A 25,958-nucleotide genomic window follows, 5' to 3' on the forward strand; every position below is an offset into this window, starting at 1 on the left:
TATTTCTGGTTAGGAAACGTCCAGCGACACTGATTGGTCGAATTGGTTGGTTCGGCAACTAAAAGTTCCAATAGCCAATGGGGAAAAAAAGGCTTCAGCTCCTTTTTTGTTGACGATGACTCACCGGCCGACCCACGGGTAGACTTCCATCATTCAGCAATTAATGTACGCTTGACCTGCCTCACATCAGCAAACGGGGGGGGAATGGGAAATCCTGATTCGGTACCTCGAGCCAATGTCAAACGAGTGGCTGTTGTGTGACGGATGAGCGGGAACGGGGCATAATTTCGTCTTGTTCTTTTCTTTCTTTGATCCACACTTCACAAGTCTCGGCAGTCAGTAACTCGGTGTCATCTTGCACGAAGACGAAGATGAAAACAAACAAACTTGCACTCAACAATGGTCATCAAAAAAGCTTTTTTTTTTCTTCTGTTCCGACTCGAAGCTTATTTGAAATTTCAATACTATCTGCGAGGTTGGGTTCTCTCAAAGTTCTCTAGCAAACTGCTCTTTTCTTTGTACTCGAAGTTCTTTGATACTCGATTGCGCAACACCTTTTCAGGCTCAGATAGGTAAGAAATTATAATGCCAGTGCGCTTCTCGTAGCTACTAGGTCGAATGACAAACGGCGCCCGCTTTTCGACGGTTGCCAAATATCGTTCGGCGGGTTCGCGGGTACGATATCGTTGATCGTATAAATCAAGAAAAGACAAAAAATACTCCAGTATGATACGGTCGGCTCGAGACGTCGCACGTAGTGCCGACATTGCCTTATTCCTCGAGTCGCCTGTCTTGATCCCGTGGGTGCGGCTGTAACCGCCACTGCCTAGCCATTATTTGCTCTTCAACACCACTATGATTATCCCCCGAACACCATTACAAAGAATAACGCACCTCCCTTGTTCATTCGTACACAAACAACTACCCACCTTACCAGTCCCGATATGCTGTGATCCTGGAAATGCATGCATTGTGAAAATAGCTTTTCGCCCGGGCTTTGGCCATCGTCAGGGTTCTCTATAGACTATGTGTGACTTCCAAATATGGATGTGGTATCACGAACCGTCGAACCTCTCCCGATGTAGAACAAAGAAAATAGTTGGATATTGTCACAAAGGTTGTTTGTAGCGGACTTCGCAATAAGTCGTAGCTTAGCGAATGGCCCCTAATTCAAGATGCCTTCCCACATTCCTGGTCCACCGGGTCCGCCGACTGCGGGGTGTATCGAGGGAATGAACGACCGAGCATCATACGAGCAGCACATCCGCTTTCTGCCCCCATTTGATAGAACTGGCGTCCGTTGGTTTCCTGGGTCCGTCGGCGGGAGGCTGCGAGCCGTTACATCCGAGCGTTCCTTTTCGTAATACTGGCTGCTTAGCATTTCACGCACGTTCTCTTGGAGCGAATTATCGATTGATAACGGTCGGCTACGCTTCGCACCAAGCTTGGTGGAAGGACGAGGCTGTGGGCGGTGGTTTTGAAGCTGGTTCTGAAGCTGTTGTAGAGCCCGAGCTGCATTCGCAGTTTCGTCCAATTCGTATCCTCTGGCCAATGGAGTCTCCAATGACATTTGTACCAAATCCTTACTAACCGGGCCGGTGTAAGATTCGGGAGAGGATGTAATGCAATTCTCTTCGTAGTCTTCGGGCACCGAAGCGATGACTGGTCTTAAGCTGTACCTTTCACTGCACAGCTTCGCGTATCGGCATCGCGCCTGAACATCCAATTTGGTGGACGGCGCGCTAGCCAAGGACGAAGCTGATGAGATCGAGGATGAGCGAGACGTTCGTGACGAGTCAGAGATCATCGATTCCGGCGAAGATGCCGTTGAAATAGAATTAGCAAGCGAGGAACGACGTGTGGAAACGTAACTTAGAGGTGAGGAACTGAGAGACCCAGGCCACCTATCTAAGTTTTGCGAAGCAGTTACATTCGCAGCCTGTGCCATAGCAAAACCCATTGAGCCCTTACTACTAAGAAGACAAGTGGCAGCACTCGCAGCGGGAGTGCTGAACCCGGTGGGCTGTGGTGTTAGACGAGGAGTGGGAAGTAAACCTAGAGCGGGAGCGAGACGACCCGGAGTATGTACAGTAGCCGGTGCGGGCTCCATGACGTACGGTATGTTGTAAGTCTTCGGCGTCGATGGGTCACTCGTGTAGGTTAGTTTGTCTACCTGGGCGCAAAGGCTCGATAAAGGCGGGATTGGCGTCGAGTCTCGAGTCTTCGTTACTAAAGGACTTAGCGGGATAAGATCTTCGATGTTGCCCAATCCCGGTTCGAGACTGAGGATCAAATTCTTCCAATCTTGGTTCTGTTGGTCTGAGATCTGGGAACAAACAGACCCGGATGGAGGTTGCGGTGGCGTGTACCTTAGTACAATTTCGGTCCAACGTTTGAAGACATCATCAGTGATGTGGAGCTTCCATTTTACGGCAATTAAAAATGCCATTTCATTTTGGTTGATCTCTTGCGTCGCAAGCCCCGATATTTTGCTCCAAGCTCGTGCCGAATAATTTCGGTCTTGTAAATACTTGGAAGCAAGAATCAGAGCAGCAAGGAACATTCGGCGACCACACTGGAGTACCCGGTTCGCATGAACTTCGTCGGGTTGCTCCATGGTAAAATCGTGCTTAGGAACATGTGGCTTAATCAGTATTAAATAATACAGCGCAACTTGCAACGTAGAATAGCTCGTACGTGAGCGGCGCAACGTTTCTTGGATAAAAGTACGTAGCGGCAGAACGGCCTTGTTGCCGAGTTCTTGCCGGTGAAAAACGGAAGACAGTGGCCAAATTGCTTCAACTATCTGTGTCGATGAATCTAAAGTGGGGGGTTGAGCGCGAGAATATGGGATTGGGGGATACATCGTTACTGCTTACCGACGAGGCTATCGACAAAGTTGACCTTCCGATCGCTTTGGCGAGTTAGGGGTGGAGGGCATCCGGTTCTAGATGTCGCACTGCTACTGGTGCGGCGCGGATTCTGCCGTAGTTCTTGTGGGACTTCGGCTTGTTGCGGTTGTCCTCTCCAACAGGTAGTAGGCAAAATCTGGTTACATAAAACATCAGATTGAGACGGCATAGATCGCCGAATATAAGCATAAGAATCGCATCGTTCCGACGCGTCAGAAGTACATATGGAGATGGAGGTGTCGTCGGAGGCCTGGGATGAAGTTTCGGACCAGACCGAGGCCGAAGACGAGGAGGCGGAAGAGGCTATTGAGGAATTATAGGGCCCATTGAGGGAGGAATTGATAAAATCCAGCGAATCATGTTCGCTGCACATCATCTTGGAGAACGTAAGAGGTCAAGGTCTTCAAGACTAAAACCTCCAGTCGCCCGTTAAGCAAAGTCAACCGATTAGATCGTTATACCGAGAAACAGATCGTGAAATCTTATCGAGTACGAGGCTTCACAACAACATATATTATTGCTATGAGGCTGCCGAAAAGTCGAAAAAGAAGGGAGGTTTCTAGATGTGAGTGCTAGTAACCAAAGTTTCACGAACGATCAAACCGGAAGACTGAGCGAGACGGACGACTGGAGTAGAGGAAGTGGCTATCGCAAGCTGCATGGTGTGGTTGTTTGTTTCTACTAGGGAAACAAAGGTTTCGAGGTAGTAACAGCAGTCGCACCAGCTAGATCTGCATCGAGCTGAGCGCCTACCGGACTAAGAGGTATCACAAGAAGAGAAAGAGAAGGTGAGGAGAGAATGTATTATAGTAAGTGAGAGTTGTTGCGGGTTGTTGCGGCGCGTCGAGAGCTGAGACGTGTATCGTGTGTATGTATGTATAAGTATTGTATTAATCGATTATTGGAGTCGGCGCGATTCGAATATCTGAGTGACGTCGGATTGGTTATAATTGGGGACTAGAAGCCTTCTTGAAGTTCCGCGAGATGGATTATGCAAGGTACAACATAGGCTGCAACCACTGATCTGCTACCAATGAAGTGCGCATATGCGGGCTAGTAATTTCCTGAGATCAGTGGGAAAACAGGGCGACCCCAAGGGTCTTTTTTAAAGTGAAGTTGTATCAGAGGCGAACCAGGCGACAACGTATGAATCAAGAGGGAGCGGAGAGGGTCGATGAGTCGCGTGTTCCGAATCCAAGGGTAGAAAGATGAGAGTGAAGGCGAAAAAGTAACAGGGTGAGTGAAAGTCTAAAGTGGCCTTTGGGTACCTATGCGATGACTCTTTTGCAGGTGTGAGGTGGCGAAGACTCCGATCATTACCGCTATGTGGGCTGTTGTACAGGTGGTCTTTGCTTGAACCTTTTAGGGGGTGGTAGGTGCTCAGGCGCTGAAAGAGAAAGCCCCGGACCCGCTAAGATAAGCTAGGATTGGCTTAGGTGGCTAGACTTGTGCCGGCTAACGCAGGCGCCGAATATAGACTGTATAAATGGGTCTCCAGGGTGACTCCCCAACCTTGAACTAGCACGTTGCAAGGAAAAATGACGGTCACACGCGTGGAAGCCTGGGAATGGGTCCAGATCCAGAGGAGGCAGTGGCGATTGACCAAAGAACAAAGGGCTGAGAGGAGATGGATTTTTTTTTGGGCGAACAAGAATAACTGTACAATTAGGTAGTCGAAAATGATGCAAACGGCGTATCCTTTAAGTGAGCAATCTCAAATTTTAATAGGTGGTGGCGCGTTGGTCTAGAATGAGGGAGGAATAATAATAGTAATAATTGTCGTAAGACTGTTAAACTTGCATCAGAATACAATTTTTTTGATATTTGAATCGCTTCGTTCAATATCTTCTTTTTTTTCTAAAGGTGTCTAGTGGATAGACTCCTCTTTTTTCTTCTTTTTCTCTTCCGGGTTGGAATCTTTCTGAAAGCAAGAGTGCAAATTAATGCCACTGGGAATCGAGAAAGAGACGAATAGAGAGAGGCCTTAAAAGAGGGGAGAGGGTGGTTTATAGAGTGAAACGGAAGTGGATAAATCGAATATAAAATATAAAATATAAAATATAAATAAATAGTAAAAGACTATTCGTTCGTATATTGCTCTTCTACAATAATACTCGAGAGCAGACTTTCAAGAAAGTCGCCTTGTCGTTGTCTAAATCTTCAAATCGAACATTGCGGCGGCTTTGTTCGATAAGAGAGAAAAGGGAAACGGGAAAAAGCAGCTGACGCTTGGGGCACCGACGAGTTTTGAATAACAGCGACGCAAAATCTAGTCGGCAGTATTTTTGGGGGGTTAAGCTTGCTTGGAATACCTATGAACATGTACATAATTGTAGACCACGAAGCAAATCCTGACCCGGCCAATTATACGATTAGCCCCTCTTTTTAGAATAATGACGAGCCATTCAGTGACGAGGCTAGGGGGTTTCGCCTTTCGAGGACACCCTCCACATATGCACCTGTAGCCAGTACATCATGTATGAAAATACTACTCTAGATCGGGAATAGTGGCTTTTTGTTGACAACACTGGCCTTCTTCTTATTGGATCAATACATAATACATAAAGTTGTGATTGGTGTTTACATTAGGTACACTACGCACAATCAAACCCCTGCCCAATGCGTACATAATATCTAATATGCTGTTTATGTATACCCACATGTAACGATATGTAAGTACCTAGATAGTGTAAGTAAATGCATAAGGTACCTTACCTAAGTTCCCAAAGTTCCTACTAGGTATGTAAAAGTCGGGCAGACATATATCTAAGGCTTTACAACACTTGCAACTTTACAACTTTATAGCAGGCTTGGTCGTAGTAGGTGTATGTAGGCTGCTAGGATGCCAAGGGCTAGCAAAACTTGAAAGAGAATAAAACCTTCTGTTAGACAATGGAACGATGGCAGGTTGTGAAAGAGTCATCCATCATCCCTCCACACCACCCCTCCATCAACAAACCCTCGTTACCCTCGTTACCCTCGTTACCCTCGTTACTATTCTCCTCCGCCATCACCCCTTCCCATTCCGTCTTGCAGCTTGCCGACCTGCTACCGTTAATAAAATCAGCCAAGCATCTACGCAATAGTATTTATTAGATGGACGGCCACATATATCAAGCCTGGTAGCAGCATTAGTTGGCCTGGTAGCTGGCTGTCTGGCCACTTACCACCATCAATCACGCTATATTCGCCAGAAAGGAGCCTGGCTAGCTAGCTAGCTACCTATTCACCTACAGGCGGGTATCTGAAATTAGGACAACAAAAAAAGACAACCAGGCTGCGAAGTTTGCTTCGGGCAGCTTTGATTCATTGCCACCGAAAGGGCGGCGACAGGACTTTGCTAGCGGGTATTCATTTGGTGTAACATTATACCCTGCAACTATCAGGTTCTTTTTCCCCTTCTCTCCAGGACGAAGCCGAATCCGAACAACTCCAGAACTTTGGTCTGGAAACGTCCAGTGCCATGCCCCCGGATACGCCAGCGCAGCCAACTCTCCTTGTCCAACTATAGCTTGCATAAACCTCGATGAAGATTGTCCGTTACGAGTAATTCGTATTAAAAGGCTGCTTCTAACATCGTATCTAGGCTGGATGTAATTGGCCCCTTGTTTTTCTCTCTAGGTTGGGCGGTTCCCTGCGAGACGGGACACACATCCTATGCTGTAAGTCTTGTCAGCCTATGTAGATGAGAATCGGCTTTGCCTCAGCCTTCTATTTACATTCTGGATCCTCATTACTATTATTGTCTCGATCTCGCAGCCTTATTAACTTGGGTCATGAATATATAAACAACCTAAAGTAGAGCATCTACAAGGTCTCCTTACTCTGATACCATACCAGATCGAGGATGGAGTCATATAGGTATTGCCGTAAATAGGAGTATTGTGTCATTGCTCCTTGCCACGGGTTCCCCTCTACCAGCAAGTAAACTCATTACTTGTTTCGGATAGGAGTCATCCGTATGGATCCCGTCTTTTATATCTCGGCGGCGGGCCAAATTGCCCAAAATACATATTGGCCCACCAGGAAAGCCAGGGTTCTCCATCGGGCGCAGCTCGAGCAAGCCTCGCATTACTCTTACCTGGTCAGTTACTTGGTTTATTGAATGAAATCAGCCACTCCTTATCTACAACAGCGGTATTTAATCATATCTCAAATAACAGTTCAAGTATACCGTTCGTTATTTTGCGAACTGGCACATTGAATTTTCTATCATGCATTTCTCAAGAAGGGAAGGGAGCGGTTCTCAAGGTGATGAAACTGCGGATGAGGCAGTAAGATGCGCTGAAGAGATTCATCCTCACTCTAATACGAACCTCGCCTTGGAAGTCGTAATAATAGATTTTATCCACTCCGTTGGCTTTCTCAGACAGGAGGATAAAGACGCGTAACTAAGATGAATCACATCATGGTGACCTTCCAGCGATCAGTCACTCATGCCAAAAACTTTACGTCGCTAAGATCATAAAGAACGAATGACGTATGAGTCAAATATCAGCAAAGACCCCCCAATCTTCTCCAATATGATATTATACTATGTATTAAAAGGAGCTTTCCGAATGTTGCCCAAGCAGCAGGATACTAACCCAACTTGGTGTGGCATAAACGTCGTGTATGAGACCAATATTAGACATAAATATTAGACCTAATTCTGTAGCATTTTGCGTACAGCAGACACGGGAGTACAGAGGCCGCTATTTCAAGCCAGCGTTGCGTGTCGCACCAATTAGGGCGACTCAAGAAGTGGCAGTATTGAGGGGCATCGTATTGCACAGTGACTCTCAACAATTACTGTTGATCCGGAGTCGTTTCCACCATGCAGAGTAACCTACCTAACGTTCAGGCTATCCTTCAGGCTATCCTTCGGGCTTTCAAGGGACCCAAAGGCGTTCACAACTAACCTAGAAATGCCAAAGGCAACAAGAGGCTTTCACAAGGCCAAACGATTTGTCCTCCATGACGACAACTAGCCATCTCGTTCAGTGGAATCCGCCTAGGTACTACGCTACATCTCTGACGGTCGAGTTGGGGGTACTAAAGGGGGTGTTAACAAATAGGGTATGATTGCCACCGCTTGCCATGCGCAATCAATTGTATCAGCAGGGATTCGAGGCTATCGCGAAACAAAACCTCGTTCCCGCAGATTTAGCCCTTTACAGCGACCACACCCTTTGCAACAGCAACCAATTAAACACGAGGTGCTAATTCACAGCCCAGAACCCGCTGCGATGACTCAACTCGAACTTAGGTACTTGGCTAAAAACCTTCGACTCCAATGATCCGCCTGTATGTATCACGAACCAAAAGAACCGGACTTTGGCGAGACCTACTTGGTGGTTCAGCGCGAAATCGGAGTAACGCAATCTATACGCGATTGTGCCTCGCTGGATGTTGGACGTGAAAATTTTCAATAGGTCATACCGAGATTTCATCTCCTCGAAGGAAATTCTTTGGGAAATGCCTAGACAGACACCACCAGCTAAGGATGACTAGGTGGTATGGACCGGTACGAAAAGAGCACTATCTGAGCTCGTAGGACCAATCTCTACATCGTATGCAAGGCGCCTCCGGGGAGGGACGAAGTCAAGGGCCGAGGAGGACAGGCGCCCGTATACCCTCAGATCAAAATCTCATGATGGTCACATCGGTAATCTGGCCTCTATGAATACATTAATTACCGCGCGCATTATTAGAAGCCGCCATTCTATCCGTCTATACTATGTAATATTCCATCCATTGGAGGGGAGGGAAGGGAAGGGGAGAGAGGTTCATATTGCAGTCAACTATGTATGAGGTAGGTAACTCTGTATGCACTCCGCTTTCTTCCGGCGATTCCACCCGGCACCTAATTGGTTTCTATCATGTTGTAGTGGATCATGGCGTCTACTGGCTAGTACCTACATAGGTGAGGTATGTATTGGACATCTTCATACGTCCGGTATATTCCATCGTAGTAGAGAATTCTGAATAGCTGCGTTAGGACATACATATATGTAACAACTCACGGGCGCAAACTCTACATTTACTCGTCAGCCAGCAGCCTCGTAGATAAGCATCTGCTTTATGGATGACCAGAATCTTTCGGCGCAACATGGTTCCTGACCCGACAGCAACACATGATCACATGCCACGCGCTCAACCACATGCTCAACCACGCGCACATACTAAATCGAGACTTCTAGCTCCACTAGAAACGAGCATACGTATAGTAGTGTGTATACCATATATTGGTTACTGGTGGTTACTAGTGTAATGAGGTATGTAGTGTAGGTACTCTTTAAGATACAAAACATCACGATGCGTCGTGTTCTCTTCAAGACGAGGGAGTTATTTAGCCCCGCCTCCTTAGGACGTATCCGATTTATGTCCTAGCCACTTACATACCTACCTAGGTATTCAGTAGAAATACCCAATAGAAATCCGTCAGCACGAGTAAATTACAGTTTACATCCTGCACCACCCAATCCCACCTACCTCTAAGACCTCCTATGTATGTACCTAACCTAGATATGTAGCAGAATGCCGCCAAAAATAAAAACATGCCCCATACTGCGGTGGCTAGTATGGGGTATCTTTTTTTTTGACGCTATTCTGTGTAGGTAGGTAGCTATGCTTTATGGAGGGGTTGATCTGGTTAGGTTAGTAATTTATAGGAGGCACTTTACTCTTCCAAGATCTATAGTGTACTTATACCAGCAAAGGTAGGCAACATCTCCGAGACATTTTCTTCATATTCATCGCCAGCGTGCGAAACCTAGCTTCAGCTGGTAATACATATGTGTTCGTGCTACCCCTGTATGTAATACGTATTACATCCCGAGGCTTTGACAGAGGCTCAGTCTGTGAGTCTATCGATTACCTATGTATCTTCGTCGTCTCCGTCTCCGTCTCCGTGCGTCCCCCGCATTACATACTAGAATATGTAATTGACTTGCAGGCAGCCCAGATACGAATAGCCGGATTATGGAGAAGCACTGCCATCATTACAAAGCAGACAATTGCGCGTTCGCAGTTCCCAACTTCTTCTTTGCCCCGGTTTCTGCTTCTTATCACGAGCAGTCTAAGCTAAGATCCATATAAGACGAAACGAGACGAGACAAGATACAACTTAAATCTTCGTATGTATCTTCGTCATCCGTGAGGCTTGGACCCCGACAGCTCCCTCTCTCTCAGTTGATGGTATCCACAACAAACTGACAAACCAGAAGGCGAGCCAAGGTTCGGGGACTACGGGCAGTTCGACGTCCCAACATTTCCATATTTTCGGCCACTAACAAGCGCCGTAGGCCGTGTGGATTATTATTCCGTAGTTTTAAAGAGATTGATTTGCACTTCAGCGAGCGATGGGGGCCGATCTAGATGAGAAATAATACGGAGATTTGATTTTCGCACCCCCGGAAAGCCGAGCTTTATTAGACTGTAATATAGTTACGTACAATATGTACCTTTTGCTTAATGCCGCCTATCAATGCGAGGCGTTGGTCAGCAACATTAGAATCGTCAAACAGGTAGGTATGTAATATGGCACCTGATTGAGATGGACGCTTTGGGATTTGACGATTCCCTATTGATACACGTTATAACCCTATAAGGCAATGGGAAGGTAGCTAATCAAACTTGCAGCATTAATGTGTGAGTGATCTGTCAGCCAGCAATCCCTCCAGTCTTCCGACCTAAGCTACCTACATACCTACATAGAGAAAGCTCTATGTGCATATTCGGACAAGTGTCTGAACAGGTAATGCGATCCTTCCTTTTTCCAAGAACCCTTTGACGTCCGGCTATGCTCTTCTCGTCTATTCTGGAACCCTTCCGTAACTTATTAGCGTCGCAAAAAGACAATAAGAAGAACCATTGCGACGAAGTCTTGCGACGCCAAAGTTGCGATCCTAACTCCCCGCCAGCCCCCCGCTTGTCAGACGAATGATGGCCAGTCTGTACCATGTATTACATAGTAAGCCTCAGTACTACACTACGTCTATTTGACATACGGCTGTAGTTCTGAGACGAAATGCCTAAGGACAACAATCCAGGTGACCCTCCTAGGCAGCAGCGAAGCATCTTGTTCCTACATTGGGAGACCCGAGACCTGTTTATTGGATGGATGTAAAGGATTTTAAGCCGTCTAAGGGCTGAGCCCTACGTAGTAAATATTTATTGGCCTACCTCCTCACGTAATGTAGTATTTCCCCTATATTCCAGACAGCTGAGACAATTGCATATAACAGTCATCTCGGTGAATGTCCTTCCACTACATCGCAAGTCGTGCTGAAAACAAGAGCAGTAATTGGTACCTATACATGATTGAATTTGTTGTGGTGTGACTGTGATCGTGATCCTATCATGATGTTGCTGTGGGATGATATCAGTCACTTCAATGGCGTAACAATAACACCGTGTACGAAGTTGAGTAATAGCGAGCCGCTTGTATTAGACGGAATACACGGCTGTGAAGTGACATTGCGTTGGTCAGCGAGTAGTTACAGTGTGAGGAATACCCAAACATCACCGCCCTCTGCTTACACATGTACAGGTTGCCCGGCTGTACACTAGACCAGTGGTCAGCCTCCCAAAATATCACTAGTAGCGTCATATGAGCGAGTAGGCTATCCTATCCATAGTACGTATACCCCATATCGGATCGCCAAGATATCAGTAAATCCGTAAGGCAAGGGACAAGCAAAAAAGGGCGATAAGATGCGAAATTTTCAGCCCCGAAGTCCTCAGCCTTGTTCCATTCAGAGCGTATTTCGGCTTGATCCTCCCATAGAAGCCGAGGCTCCGAAGTCAATACCGCCGTGAAGGCAACTATAACACGACCAGGGCCGATCACAAAGCTCTAGGTACCTACCTACCTAGGCATATAGGAACACTAAGGGGTCCCGACGGCAAGTAATCGTATACGTAGAGACACGACACGCCCGCGCGAAACCACATGATGCCGAAAATATGCGGGGAAGTGTGCCGCAAGGGTCAACCGTCCTTCCGCGAGGCGCTTCGCAAAGCCCCCTTTATACTTCGGCCCCCACCAGTAAGCCGATAGGCGGTATCAAAAATACCCTCTAGCGCGTGAACAATATAACACGGTCTCGGCTTTAAGAGGGTATTGCAGCTTGCTCGCGGTCAAAGTTAGCGCGCTTACGGAGGCGAAGGACAAGTCAAAAATATAGTTATATAAGTGATTAACTAGATCTATAGGCTATCGAGGTTTGCGGGGAAGATCTCTTGACTGGAAAAGCCTCTTAAACAGCCATCGTGATCGCGTGGTCAGCATATACCTACATACTAACCTGGGATCGTGTCTAGGAACTGGAGACAAGCAAGTAACATGGATCCGCCTGGGGCGATGAAAATAAAGCTTGCTGCCTAGAAGTAGTCCGTACGTCGAAAATTTTCTTTTAAAACGTTAGGCAATCTGACTTTTACCTTCCCTTGTGATCTAGATAATTCCATATCGCATCCTTGAGGCAATGTATCCTTGGACGAGTAAACACATCTGTTCATCCGTGACTCGATACCGTTGGCGGGACAAGGGGTTTATACCAGGAGGATTCCTCGGGCCGAGAGCTGATGATGTTGGTGTTGGAGGTGGCAGCTTGTTTTGGGTTGGATGTTAAAACACATACCGGCGATGACTCACCAACTGACGATATCAAACCAGCACGGATTCCTAACAGGACATAGCTAACCTATCCTTGTGTATGGACTTCGTTCTGAGCGCTAGGACTTGAGTCATCGAGGCCACGCGGTCATGAGCTACGAAGTATAGAAATATCCATTCAAGGCATCAACTAATTAGAATTTACAAAAATACATGGGAATATAGTACGAGTACACGGAATGGATGTACATACATAACTTAGGCATCTCTAGTTTCCTATGGCTATTTTGTTCAGATGTCGTAGCAGATCTTCGCGATCTAATCCACCCCCAGTTCCCCAGAAACACCAACTGTCGTTCCAAGGGAGCAGGCAAATTAGGCGCATAGATCAGATGATAAAGGCCTATTGGGAGCACCTGCAGCATTAATTCAAGCAGGACGCCATTCGTAGTGGTGAGCCCCTTTTGAAGGCTTTCCAGGATCCTCTCCTATCACATTCGGCCTGTCGTAAGCGTGTGCACTGAAGAAATCCATCTCCGCCTCCATGAACTGGGTTGCCAGCATCCTTGAGCTCACATACTTTACATACTCCAGACTGGCGCTGATAGAAGGAACATAGTTGTCCCATTCGATAGCCTTCAACGTAATCTGCTTCAGCGCGTCGAAGTTCTTTTGTAAATCGGTAGCTACCTCGTCGATGAGTTTCATGTTCATGATGGGCTCTTTCGCGTTGAGTAGGATCGGTTCGAGCATATCGGCGATATAATCTTCTTGGATGATACAACCAGCTCTCCAGATCTGTATGCACTTGCCTAAATTGACATTCCAGCCTTCGTCCTTGGACGCCCTCCATAACTATCTAGAACAAGGTACCCTCCGAGCCATCGTCGTCCTGCACGACTTTATCAAGAACATCATCCAAGACATACCCGCTCTCTCCTTTTCCTTCTCCTTTCTGATCACCTTTAGGGGTCTTTTTCCTTTGGCAGATCTCCGACCCGATCTGTATTAAATAGGTGTTCTTGAGCTCGCCCTCGGAATTCCACGCTTCGCAGACGGTGGAAAGCATGCCGTTCTCGATGCCATTATGGACCATTTTCACATAGTGGCCGGATCCGCGAGGACCTACGCATGATGGATTCTGCATTTAAAAGTGCCCTGGCAGATAGTCTTATATAAACAGACAAGCTGTTACCTACCTATATATTGAACGCACGGCTTGCCGTCAACCGGGGACTTGGCGGAGAATTTCTCTAAAAGGGGAAGGACAAACTCTATGATCCCTGACTATCTTCGACCAATAGAATCCCGACCGAAGACCGGTACATACTCCTTTATGTTTAAACAAGATCAAGCTGTTCCTAAACATGGGAGGTTTATATACGTTAATGTCGTACGAATTCAATATTCGACATACAAAGATGAAAACTGAGGGTCCAGTACTCAAGGATAGCAGAAAAGAGGTAAGAGAAGAAAGAAAAAAGAAAAACATACAACACCGGGGATTCGCTGGTCGTCACCGACCCAACTACTAATCCGGCGATATCCGGTTTATCAAGGGGAGAGCGGACGGGATCCCGAGTTTTCCAGATTCTATGGTCGTATGTAAAGGTTTCCGGCGTTATTGATCTTTATATAATGAATGACCTTTGACGCAATTGTTTTCATAGCCTGCCCGGAGCAAAGTGTTCCATAGGTATGCAACACTACATGTCATCCGTACCTACTATCATTTATCCCTAAGTCTTTGTTTCTGCCAACGCAGAATACATTAGCAAACCATTTGGCTGCTTTCGAAACCTAATCGTCAATTTCTTAATTACGGCTAAAGTGCTAATAAATATGAGCCGTTTTATTTTTGGAAAGATGCTGTCGAAAGGCAGAACCCACGCTAAAATTGTCGTCATTTTTTTTTTTAAGAAAGCAAGCAAAGCATTAAAAGGTGTTTTATATCTCTTGACTCCCTAAAGTATAATAATAGTATACAGCAAATATTTCCTTTCGTTAAAGCCCCCAAACGATCTGGTTCAGAAGCAAAACTTTGTTTGCATCTGGAAATCAGGTTCTCAGTCCACTATTCCGCCTCGATTATGAATTTTGAGAAACCTGCTGCTTAACTGGTTGTATGATGCGTCATGCCATATATTCCCGTTGCCCCGGTCCTAATTCTACTGGCGATGATTGGCCTGGCATCTCAGAACATTCTGTATTGTAGTAGGGCCACTGTGCCAGCCTAGCAGATGCACTTCTATCGCTACAAGTATGTCCTGACATTGTATCTGTTGGCTGCAAGTTCCCGTCTGGCGGTAGAGTATTTTCCGCCGTCTTTATATCCTCTTCATGACACTTTCTCCGGCGTCTCCACAAGAGAAATACCCTAGCAAGTATACAAGTGAAAGCGGCCACCCATCTAATCTCAACCCTCGACCGAATGTCCATCAGGATATACAAAGGCATGTCAGCATGCAGAGACCTCAGAGATGACCGCGACGTGCTGTCCTACGCATGTCATTTCTAATACTCGCTCCTAGAACTTCGCGAAAGTATAGAGTTAATATAAGGCAATGGATGTAGTGGTTACAACTGCCAAAGCAGCAATCTTCAAGACCCTGCATACCGGAGCACTGAACCATGCTACCAACATATGGACACTAGATTAATAAATGTAGGTATATACAACGAAGACTGCTGGGAGACCTTCCGAGACGTCGACTATAACTGGAGAAGCACTAGGCGGGATATAAAAGAGCCTGGTATGGGCTGCCAGCCTGTGGGGAAACAATCCGAAGTACTTGTTGGCGGGCCTAGATGGTAATACCGACAATCTAAAGTGCTACCGTCAAAACCGGTGCATGCATCAACACTATTGATGATATAGTAAATGTCATCGGTGCAGTATGATTCTGGCGTAAAAGGCGCATTTGTGTCTGATATTGCCATGGTGATTGCTGGGAACGAGGCGTAAACCGAAGAGAACTAGAAAAATGGAAGGAGGGGGTTCCGCACTGATATTACCCGACTTGAGTCAAGACCTGCTTGTAGATATTTGGTGGCTTAAGAGGGCGTAGCATTTGTGACACGATCTAGTAGACTTGGTCAGCGTAAAAGTGTGAGGGAATCCTGCAACATTATCTCGCAATATCTCGTAGGGGCGTAAACCCCCTTTTGGTCCTAGACCATGCTTAATCATGTTCCTGTGAGAGCAGTTACGCAGTGTAAAATGTAACATGTATCGTACTAGTTTCATCATACCAGTCTATTCATTGCGAAACCTGAGACTACGGACTATGGCCGTGTATGAAATTGCTAATTAGGAGCCCAACATGAGCTACGATATGCTCAAAGCACCTAACTACTGACCCTTAGTCTTCCCCGAGGGCGTGCTTGTCGCTCGTTGCAAGCTGAGAGTATAATGTACAGAAAGCCTTAATGCCTGATGAATCCTTTACTTTTCGGAAATATCCCATTTTCTGAGACTAACGGGCGTACACACGTCAACTTCACCAAATCGACCCAAAATCAAGCCGTAGGCGGAAATAAAGGAAATCGATCGAGAACGCGAGAGAATTTAAGATGCCATGTACGTGCTAGCATCAATGCCGTCCTTAGGGAATTCACTATATAATAAATTAGCTGAATAGCTAGGACTGCTAGAACCGGACAACTTACGGAAGGGCGACTTCGAATCGCTTCTCAATTGACTTCAGCACTTCTTGGTCTGCATCAGTGCTTACAAACGAGATTGCAAGTCCCTTGGTACCAAATCGGCCGGCACGACCAACGCGGTGTAGGTAAGAATCAGCATCGGCAGGCAAATCATAGTTGATAGCCAGGTTGATACGTTCAATATCAATGCCTCGACCAAACACATCAGTAGCGACACAGATGCGCTTGTTAAATTCCTTGAACTCCTTGTAGCGTTTGATACTATATTCTCGTTAGATCATGTAATTGATGAAGACAATTCTATAACGTACCGCTCTTCCTGGCTGACTCCCGAGTGTACTGCAATAGATGGGAAGTTACATTCGCGAAGCAACTTGTCGAGTTCGGTGGCACGGATCGTGCTCTTGACGAAGATGATGACCTGGTTGAATTGCAACTCATCAAGAAGCTCGTTAAGTTTACGGTTCTTCTCTTGTTCCTTAAGCTTGACGTAATATTGCTGCAAGCCGTGAAGAGTCAATTTAGTGTCCTCATCTACGTAGTGTTCGGTAGGGTTCTGCATGAACTTCTTGCAGATCGGCTTCACTTCGTCGGAAAGCGTGGCGGAGAACATCATAACCTGCTTTTGCTGCGGAGTTGCTCGGAAAATATCCTGAACATCTCGTCGCATATCTTATGCAGTTAGTTATAAAAATGCTGACAATAAAGCGTTTGTGTTCTTACCAATAGCGTCAAGCATCTTGTCACATTCATCAAGAACGAAGATTCGAACGCTGGTCAGGCGAAGGTACTTGTCTCGAACAAGAGCGTTGAGACGACCTGGGGTGCCAACAATAATATGGGGATGGGTTTCCTTGTTCTTGAGGATTTCGGCATCCTTCTGAATAGGCGTACCGCCGTAGAAGACACCGGTCTTAATATCCGGCATATACTTGCTGAAACGATTGTACTCGTTTCGAATCTGGAAGGCCAGCTCGCGGGTATGGCACATGACCAAGACGGAACACTCGCCAGCAACAGGTTCGACCTGTTGGAGGGTAGTGAGAACGAACACAGCCGTCTTACCGAGACCCGACTTTGCCTGGCAGATAATATCACCTCCGAGGAGAGCCTGGGGAATACAGGTTTGCTGGACTATAGTAATCGATCGAATGTTAGATAGGACTTCCAAGATTTTAGGGATGCGAAGGTAGAAATTCGACAAGATCCGTCCATCATCGCAGCATCGGTCTTCTAGTATCTAGATCCACCACCAATGGCCTTTTCGACTGTTCCATCTATACGTAGATAAAAAGGGTACGCGTATCACAGCACCAGCTTTCTACAACGTATACATCGGCTCGAGGCCAGATTTACTCAACTGTCGTCGAGATCAGGCAGCTAGGGTTCATCGCCCCAATACATTTCCCAGGCGAGATACGTTGCGTGAACCCATCGCCAGCTACCGAGACTGACGCGATAAGCACAAGTCTCTTAAGCTCTTAGGGCACTCTGATAGGATAGTTCCTATAGATCCTCGCTCCACAGACATCGAAAAACATAGCTATGCGTGATTTTACGCGTGCTGATCTTCCGCTTCTCCGACCGCCTTTGTTTTCTTTATTTGCTTGCGATGTACTTGCGAGATGGACGGACGCTTGAAGGAGGGATAACTTTTCAAAAGCTTGAACGTGTAAGATGTAGACTAACCCTCCGATGGATGTTCGAAACCGCAATCGGCGATGGCGCGAAGAAGCTCAGGCTTCAGCAGGAAATCACGGAAACCGGTAGCATGGATGCCGACATAGGATCCCTTCTTGTCAACACTATTGCCTGAAGCGGCAGCGTCGGTCTTCTTGCCGTTGGTGGCGGTGGTAGCCTCGTTTGTTGCCAGCTCCTCGTCGGAATAGTCGATCAGATCCTCTTCAGCCGACATGGTGATGGAATGGTAAGACTATCGCGATGGATACGTGTCGCAAGGTTTGGTAGATTAAAAAGGGACGTAAGTTAAATGAAAAATTGAGAGTAAAGAAAAATGCCTTCAGAGTTGATGAAAAGGGGGAAAACTCGAGACGCAATGGATGCCTTTGATGGCAGATGCGAGAAGGCGGTGCAGCGAGGCTCTCGACGTTGAAAGGTTGAAAGGTTGAATGGAGAAAGAAAGTTGTTGTTAGGAAAGGCTGGAAAGACTGGAAAGACGGTCCAGAAAAATAGAAATCGACATGCATGAGCTGATGGAATGCGCGACCTCAACTGCAGAAGCTAAGCTAAATTAGTATTAGTGGGTAAATGATGGGGCTGTGCACTCAACTATTGGCTGACTGGTGTTGTGCGGCTAAACACCGGTAGGGCTGCCCCGGATTTTTACCATTTCCGCTTTCCCCAATCTGCCACCTGCATCTGCCACCTGCATCTGCCACCTGCATCTGCACCGGTTCTCATATGGATGCACTTCGCACTTCATCATCTGGGTACCTATGTACCTATCTCACATCAAACACATTCCAGCAACTGTTTTCTTTGTGTTTTGAATCATACAAGAATAAATCATACGTGGAAGTTTTTAGGGACAACTAGGGACAACTAGGGATAGCTAAGACATGGGGAAATCCAAAGCACCTGGAAACGTGCCAAATCGACCAGTCTATTCTCGAATCTCCTATTTATATCAAGCAGCAACATATCTAGCTAGCCAACCTAAGGATATCACAAACGATACAGTAGCAACACAAGACAAGAAAACCCTTTACTCAAGCAAGTCTAACCATGGACTTTCACGTCGCTTTATAACCGACCTCCGGTCTGCCTCGTTAAAGAGTCAAATACGTCTTTCTCCAGCCATGAAGCATACTATCTGCAAATTCTGCGATAGTTTGCTTATCGAAGGAGACACCAGTAGCTCATCAATTGAGAACAAGAGTAAAGGCGGTAAAAAGCCATGGGCCGACGTTCTCGTCGTTAAATGCTACGCCTGTGGAGGGGTCAAGCGTTTCCCTGTCCAAGCACCTCGACAAAAACGGCGACCAATTCGTGAAGTAAACTCGAAGAAGGAAACTAATCAGAGTTTGGAAGCCGGCAATCTAAGAGAAGGGTCTTGAGCAGCAGCAAGATCCTGTACTTTATCTCTCTACAGGATGTGCCTATAACAGGTACCTATCAATTCAGCCCATAAGTCAAACCACCCTTACTGGGGCCACCCTAGTGGGGGCCACCCATTTCCCATACAAAATCAACGATTTCGCATATCTGTATTTAATTCAAGAAAATAGATAAAATTATACAGTCTTTGATTTTGAGTACGGTATTGGATTTTCACCAGGTATAAAATTTTGAAAAAATGGCAGGGCTAATATCTGTGGTGAAATGAATACAAGAGTATACACTAACAATTACACATACAAATTTATATGCAAAGCTATTAAGGGATATTATTGCTTATAACTTTACCAATTAATATGGTATAAATGTAGAATCTATATCGTTAAATAAGGGACGTTTTAATACAACTTTTAAATCTAGGGCCAATTATATAACTTATTTATCTAAGAAGTTATAAGCGTTTATAAGGTTTTATGGTAATTTAATGAAATTTCCATATAAAATTAAAATTTTCAAAATTTTCAAAATAACATTAAAAATACACTTTATTATTTTACTATCAAAACATTAGATTTTAAATATGATAAAATGTACTGTAGGAAGGACCAGGTATAGGTAATAATTAGGTAAGGATTAGGTGTACACCAATAAGCGTACGGCAAAGGAAAGGGAACACACGGTACTGAAATGAGGCTATCACGATCTGTTGTTGCTTGTTGTTGAGTTGTGTGTGTGTGGGTTAGCCTAAAAGGTAAACCCTTTTAGGCTTAGCCCCACGCACGTTGTGGCACGTGACTAGATTACATAATTGGCTATTCCCCATATTCCAACATGTACATAAGCTATTATAATAATCGCAAAGTAAAACATAAGATATTATCTATTTTTATCTATTTTCTTGAATTAATTATAGACATGCGAAGTTGTTGATTTTGTATGGGAAATGGGTGGCCCCCACTAGGGTGGCCCCAGTAAGGGTGGTTTGACTTATTGGAACAAGCGAGTTCTTCTAGCTGATTCAAATAATACAAGGACGCTTCTAGAGGAAGTAAGGTTTTTCCCCCTGGTATCTTCGAATATACATCGTCTCTTCCGCACCTCGGGCAGAAAAAAAAAGATGTAATATCGATAACCCTCCAATATTATACGTACCAACCATTGGGATACGAGTACCATTAGGTTACAAGATAACAGAACCCTGTAAGGAAACCCTCTGCCACGGGAAACGATACCATGGAAAATATTAGAATAAATGTTGGGTGCTTGAATCCGACTCCCAGGGGAGGTCCTTGTTACTCTGGTCTACGTTATTAACAGAATCATACCTATCGGGAACAGGGAACTAGTAAAAGCTCGATCTGTCAGGATTCTAGATGAGACATCTAGAACAAAGGACATGTTCAGTATGTATAGACACGGACTCTCGTAGATAGATTAGAGTTCCTCGCGGAACAACGAAGTTGTTTCCCTACTGTTTAGTTCCACCTCGTGATACGATCTATTAACAAGTTTACAAATACCTCGCGAACGGGTAAAAGGTCATACGTAGAATCTCTATTGCATCACCGTGCATGGCGTTTTCCGATCACCTTATCATTCAATAGCCAATCTAACGCAATTCGGAAAATCTGTTGTCGTATCACTACTCCGCAGAACAGTCTGGGACCTGAAATACCATTTGATGAATCCTTAGGAATCCTCTCAAGTGTCCTGAGCAAGTGGAGACTCAACATAAGATTTACACTCGCCATGAATGCCTCGAAATCTACGACAAAACGGCTCACGAGTATGTTAGTAGTCACAATGGTTTAAAGGTCAAGACCGCGGCGGCTAAATGAAATGCTATCGTAGAATCCGTGCTGTGGGAGGTGTGATGAGTTAAAGAGAAGAAGAAAGTGAGAGTATCTTCAACGAACATACGCTACCTACATCTAGTTAAAGCTCTTGTGGGGTGGAGCTATCAGATGCTTATGAGTGTATAGCCTCTTATTAGGTAGTTCTCATGCAGGGACGGAATCCTATATTTTAGATACCCACTAAAATAGCGCAATGGTAAAGCACGAGGCGTTTACTTATTTTCGAACTACGAAGCACCATCTTGTAGATAATGAGCGAGGTCGTAAAGATGTTGTATTCCGTATATAGTATATAGCGAGCCATTACTCCTCCTTTAATTTCACCTCCCATGGTCAGCTTCTGCGACAGGCCGTATAAGAACTCGTACTTCTGATGATATGCAGCATATATATAGGAGGCAGGTATGCCATCCGTCTTCTATAAACCAAGTGCTACCTCGACTCAATGCTCACTTAAACATCCCCGACTACCTAGTTGGAATACCAAGGAACGGCGGCCGCCCTATGCCACGGAAAGCGGTGTAGATGGGATCCGACTAATGTAGATTGCGACGCTGACTCCTCATGTCGAGGGGGTAAATCAGTCCACAGTGGGGCCATTCTCACGGGCGTTCCCGCCGGGAGCCGAGTTGAGTAAGTTGATTATTGTTGCTAATGACAAGGTTCCCATTATACCAAAAGCAGCGACGGCAGAAAAATCCACGTAGTTGATTCCGGGATAAGAGGTAACTGAGTCGAACAGGAAAATCATGGTCAATATTTTGAGATTGAACTGTAGATATGACCGGTGTTATGTAGACAGTTGTTAGGATAGCAAGATTGGGTATATGCTTTAATAGCCGACAACTGATATAGCTCGCAAAGATACTATCTCGGGTGATATAATAAAGGGCTTGACTTGGCCAACTGTTTAAAGAAAAAGAAATAAAAGTTACAGGACGTATCAATATATCCTGTCGGCCTCGAAGCCACTTATATATTGTTGCGCTGCCATAGTACATGTGAACCATGCTCGCTCTCCTAACCCATAGAGGTGGGCTTGCAGTTTCACACATACCGCGCGTGCATTTACCTAGGCCCGTATCTCTCCGCACCTTGGAGTAGAGTGTAACCTACAAACTGTTACTTTCTCCGCGCCACTCTTTGTGTATACGATACACAGCTCATGCAAGCCCAGAAGCGAGTAACGATATCAAAAAGGCGCGAAGTACACGGTTTTGTCTTTGGAGTATACTAATAAGTATTATAAACGACGGGAGTTTAATAGACTATGCCGTACTGATTCCAAACAGAATTAAGACTTGAGTGTAGGATTGTTCTCCGGGTCGATGATTTGTTCATGCCAATCTCTTGGACCAGTACAGAAATCATGGTTGCTGTAATTATCTACAACCTTAGCTATATCTTAGTAGACACCATATTCTTACACATTAAAGAAGGCAAGGGTATGTTTGTCGTCGTAGATGAGGGCGGTCGTTTTGAAGCGCTACTTGATAAAGGTGTAGGTTAATCACTAGCAATATGTGCACCACACACACGAAACCCCATCTGATAGGATCAATGATTTACTCGATGCTAGATATAATGAGGTGTTATCTAAGTGCCAGGGGCTTCCCGTGCTATGCCCATTTAGTATCAAGCAATGAGACCTGCTAACTACCTTTCCCACCCCAGCAACCTCCGATGTGTGCTCCGAACGGCAGTAGGTATCATCCGCTTGGTATACTCCGCGCCGGATGTGGGGACGTCATTGCGCCAAACAATATCCGTGGATTATCGTACTGCTATCAGCGGAAAGTCCTTGGTCATACTCGATAGCGACGAGAGTAGGACCAATCTTCCTGACGATACGCCTTTATCTGTCTTATTTCTATCTTTCGTACTATGGAGATGGCTGATTAGTATTGTCAAAATTAGATGCTAATAGGGGTTGTACATAGAAATGGAAAAGCTCCGACGGAAATCGACCTAACTGTCTTATACACCTGGTTTTCAAGTGTGGCTTCACATAAAGTCAAGGGGTAAACCCTTTAAAATTATTCGAGAAGTTAGGTCGTTATGCTGACATGAATAAAACCAGGCCCTACCTTCGGCATATGTAGGGCTTACAGAACATTGGTTCGCGCCAAGATAGAAATAACTATGGGCACCCCATACTCTTTAGGATATGACAAGACGTACCTCACTCAATCTAGCTACTGGTAGTCAGCATGTAGGTCCCCAAGCCGGTTTAAACAGATTACACAATCGTAGGTTTGCTATGATTACCTAGATCCTGCTGCAATATATCATTGCGCTAATTGGACAACAGATTGGATCATGTCCCTGCATAAAATGCAGCAACGGACTTTCTCCCGATGTACTAAAAGACTACGCATTAATCCTTATGCCATTATAAAAACACTGATTGGTTTAAACCGAGGTTTCTTTCATGGGGTTACCTTATACCAATCCTCAGTTGATTTATAACTGGCTAAGCTAGAAAATTACGGAACCTGTGCTATGTCGTGTCTTGGCGCTTAGTGCAAGGATGGGAATATAGCTCTGTTAGATCTTGTCATAATAGTAGTATGAACCCATAAATAGTTACTAGCGAAGCAACTGAATACTGCCTTAAGTATTCTTTAACACGTCAACGCTGTAGAACTAGACAAGCGTAATAAAAAATAAAAAAAAGAGGCGACCTCTATCTAGCTTTTGAAGAGTTAGTTATATCTAACGCTTATATTCTTGTATATAAACATTTATTCTTAGCTACTTGAGTTTCAACTAGTCTGTTCTTCACTTAATTTCAGCAAATCACCAGCTTGGAATGAATTCACCTGCGTACATGTAGATTCTTTATTCATCACTATACATATACCTAGGTACCCAAGGGTTACTACCGCTCAACTACCTATGCTATATCCGCCTAGGTTATAACTAACATGTACATAAGAAATGTATTTCTCATAATTTTGGCTACCATCCCGTAGGCAATACTCCTATATATTTACGTGTTCATAGGAATGCTACCGGGGTATCGTTCACCAGCTGTCTTGAACTTGGACAAGGTAGCGTCGATCTCGGCCATCTCTTCATCCGTGATGTCTACGAGCTTGCTATTTTCCTTCACCCGCGCCGCCGTCGTAGCACCGGGAATCGGGATAATAGTCGGCATCCCGGGGCGCTTCGATATCGCCAGGGTCCAGTTGATGGCGAGCTGAGCTGGTGTGCAGCCTTTCTTCTTGGCCAGCTCCTCGACCTGGCGGACCAGCTCCAGGTTGGTCTCGAAGTTCCCCGGCTGAAACCGAGGAAAGAAGCGCAGCATTGAATCTTCCGGGATGTCTTCGATTTTTTTGATCTGACCCGTCAACATACCCCTGCCGATCGGCGAGTATGCGATCATTGGAATCCCATACTGGGCACAGGCGGCTGCTACACCATTCTCCAGTACGTCGGTTGAGAACCTATTACATGGTTAGCAGGAAGAATAGCTGTCTAGCGCAACTGGACTTGTTGGGTCCATGACTTACAGCGAGAGTTCCACTTCTACGGCGTGGACTTTAGTGTGCTTGACAGCTTCGTGGATCGTCTCGGCTCGCACTTCTGACAAAGAGATGCCTCCGATCTTGCCTGTCTGGACGAACTCCTTATTCATAACATCTAAAGTGACTTCCATCGGTACCTTCTGATCCCGGCGAGCAAACTCGAACAATTCCATCTTCTTACGTCCCTTGAGCTGGGCTATGCTGTCGTTGATAGAGCGGCGCGTGTTCTCGGGTGAGCCGTCTGTATGGTGAGTTGTAGGGCTCACGCCACCCTTAATGGAGATGACCACCTTCTCGGCGTCTTCAGGGTACTTTTCAAAGTATCTTTCTAGGAGCACTAAACTATTGTAGTCGGGCGCACCATAGATCTCGCCGCCGTTCCAAAGGTTACCTGGTATAGCAATTATTAGCTACTGATAATAAATAGTGAGAATTACCTAGCGATCAGCGCGTCATGAGTTGGAGGTTGGCCACATACATCCATTTTTGAGTGCTGTACGCATTGCCTCAAAAGCTTGCTCTTGGGGGCATGGGTGGGCTCGCCAGGTCAATCCCATGAGGCCAAAGCCAACAGGGCCTACTTCTTTGCCAACGACTTGGGGCATATTTTATTATGTATTAGGTGTATATTTGGAAATGTTTGATTGAGTTTTAAATTCTGAAAAAGAAGAATGCGATGTCCCTAGGATGGTCGATGTCGTTGTTTGCTCAAACGCAGTGGTCGTGATCTGTGACGACGTTTATATTCGCGATCTGCCCTGCTTAATGTTTACGTCACTACCTAGTTACTAACACTAGGTATTCACCTATCACCTATTGTAAGGTCGCGGTAAAACACCAGGCCTTAACGGCTTTTATGCATTTCAGTGCTTTAATTCCGGACAGGAGGAGAACCCATGTATAGTAAGGGGCTTAATCATTAGGAGGTAACCCTCTGCGTCGTAACAATAATTGCCTTTTCAAGCTTGCGTAGGATGTTAGAAGTCGTTGGTTTTAGGAACGGATTTTGCAGTACTATGTAGTAGCACTATATCCATATTAGACGACATCTAGATCTAGTCGGATCTAATGCTAATCTAGTTATTGGTTGTGTCCTATAGCCCCTCCTCCGCATACGTACCTCCTAAGCTGCCTGATAATAGCATAAAGTCTAGGAACAATGACGTGCATGAAGCTAGCGTACATGTAAATAATCATCTAAATATGTATATCTAACCTATTTTATAAGCTGCTGAAAGTTTTCCCACGTGTAAAGCAAGGATGTATACACGATCTTGGTATCGACCATGGATATAGCTAACCCCGCGGAACCCGT

At 45.4% G+C, this 25,958-nt stretch overlaps 9 protein-coding genes across 9 annotated transcripts; 2 read left to right on the forward strand and 7 right to left on the reverse strand.

The window, feature by feature from the left end:
* Nucleotides 1-1,165: 1,165 nt before the first annotated feature.
* Nucleotides 1,166-3,288, reverse strand: F4813DRAFT_393023 (uncharacterized protein; the record flags this gene model as incomplete). The annotated part of the gene is made up of 2 exons (XM_049247357.1): nt 1,166-2,820; nt 2,880-3,288. 2 exons carry the CDS (start codon nt 3,286-3,288, stop codon nt 1,166-1,168), a joined length of 2,064 nt encoding a protein of 687 aa, XP_049096042.1.
* Nucleotides 3,289-12,942: 9,654 nt separating this feature from the next.
* On the reverse strand, nt 12,943-14,108 carry F4813DRAFT_399447 (6-phosphogluconate dehydrogenase; the record flags this gene model as incomplete). The annotated part of the gene is made up of 2 exons (XM_049248174.1): nt 13,387-14,108; nt 12,943-13,325 (listed from the first exon to the last, which is right to left on the reverse strand). Exons 1-2 carry the CDS (start codon nt 13,658-13,660, stop codon nt 12,943-12,945), a joined length of 657 nt encoding a protein of 218 aa, XP_049096043.1. The 5' UTR covers nt 13,661-14,108.
* On the reverse strand, nt 13,326-14,073 carry F4813DRAFT_372221 (uncharacterized protein). Its single transcript, XM_049244680.1, has 2 exons — nt 13,713-14,073; nt 13,326-13,638 (listed from the first exon to the last, which is right to left on the reverse strand). Exon 1 carries the CDS (start codon nt 14,003-14,005, stop codon nt 13,739-13,741), a length of 267 nt encoding a protein of 88 aa, XP_049096044.1. The 5' UTR covers nt 14,006-14,073; the 3' UTR covers nt 13,326-13,638; nt 13,713-13,738.
* A 361-nt stretch (nt 14,109-14,469) lies between the features above and the next one.
* Nucleotides 14,470-15,097, reverse strand: F4813DRAFT_234488 (uncharacterized protein). Its single transcript, XM_049239954.1, has one exon. The coding sequence runs from the start codon at nt 14,968-14,970 to the stop codon at nt 14,647-14,649; it is 324 nt and encodes a 107-aa protein (XP_049096045.1). The 5' UTR covers nt 14,971-15,097; the 3' UTR covers nt 14,470-14,646.
* Nucleotides 15,098-16,081: 984 nt separating this feature from the next.
* F4813DRAFT_393025 (DEAD/DEAH box helicase) lies at nt 16,082-18,094 on the reverse strand (the record flags this gene model as incomplete). The annotated part of the gene is made up of 5 exons (XM_049247358.1): nt 16,082-16,130; nt 16,183-16,440; nt 16,491-16,851; nt 16,903-17,313; nt 17,869-18,094. The coding sequence occupies 5 exons, from the start codon at nt 18,092-18,094 to the stop codon at nt 16,082-16,084; spliced, it is 1,305 nt and encodes a 434-aa protein (XP_049096046.1).
* Nucleotides 18,095-18,579: 485 nt separating this feature from the next.
* On the forward strand, nt 18,580-19,549 carry F4813DRAFT_372228 (Rpr2-domain-containing protein). Its single transcript, XM_049244681.1, has one exon. The coding sequence runs from the start codon at nt 18,759-18,761 to the stop codon at nt 19,254-19,256; it is 498 nt and encodes a 165-aa protein (XP_049096047.1). The 5' UTR covers nt 18,580-18,758; the 3' UTR covers nt 19,257-19,549.
* A 1,820-nt stretch (nt 19,550-21,369) lies between these two features.
* On the reverse strand, nt 21,370-22,105 carry F4813DRAFT_372231 (uncharacterized protein). The gene has a single exon (XM_049244682.1). The coding sequence runs from the start codon at nt 21,862-21,864 to the stop codon at nt 21,694-21,696; it is 171 nt and encodes a 56-aa protein (XP_049096048.1). The 5' UTR covers nt 21,865-22,105; the 3' UTR covers nt 21,370-21,693.
* A 261-nt stretch (nt 22,106-22,366) lies between these two features.
* On the forward strand, nt 22,367-23,227 carry F4813DRAFT_372232 (uncharacterized protein). Its single transcript, XM_049244683.1, has 2 exons — nt 22,367-22,995; nt 23,050-23,227. Exons 1-2 carry the CDS (start codon nt 22,756-22,758, stop codon nt 23,083-23,085), a joined length of 276 nt encoding a protein of 91 aa, XP_049096049.1. The 5' UTR covers nt 22,367-22,755; the 3' UTR covers nt 23,086-23,227.
* A 713-nt stretch (nt 23,228-23,940) lies between these two features.
* On the reverse strand, nt 23,941-25,672 carry F4813DRAFT_372234 (putative aldo/keto reductase). Its single transcript, XM_049244684.1, has 3 exons — nt 25,122-25,672; nt 24,629-25,034; nt 23,941-24,562 (listed from the first exon to the last, which is right to left on the reverse strand). Exons 1-3 carry the CDS (start codon nt 25,246-25,248, stop codon nt 24,106-24,108), a joined length of 990 nt encoding a protein of 329 aa, XP_049096050.1. The 5' UTR covers nt 25,249-25,672; the 3' UTR covers nt 23,941-24,105.
* Between the last annotated feature and the right edge of the window lie 286 nt (nt 25,673-25,958).

This window comes from Daldinia decipiens (assembly GCF_022478715.1).
Source record: "Daldinia decipiens strain CBS 113046 unplaced genomic scaffold F4813scaffold_40, whole genome shotgun sequence".
In the NCBI taxonomy this organism is placed as follows: domain Eukaryota; kingdom Fungi; phylum Ascomycota; class Sordariomycetes; order Xylariales; family Hypoxylaceae; genus Daldinia; species Daldinia decipiens.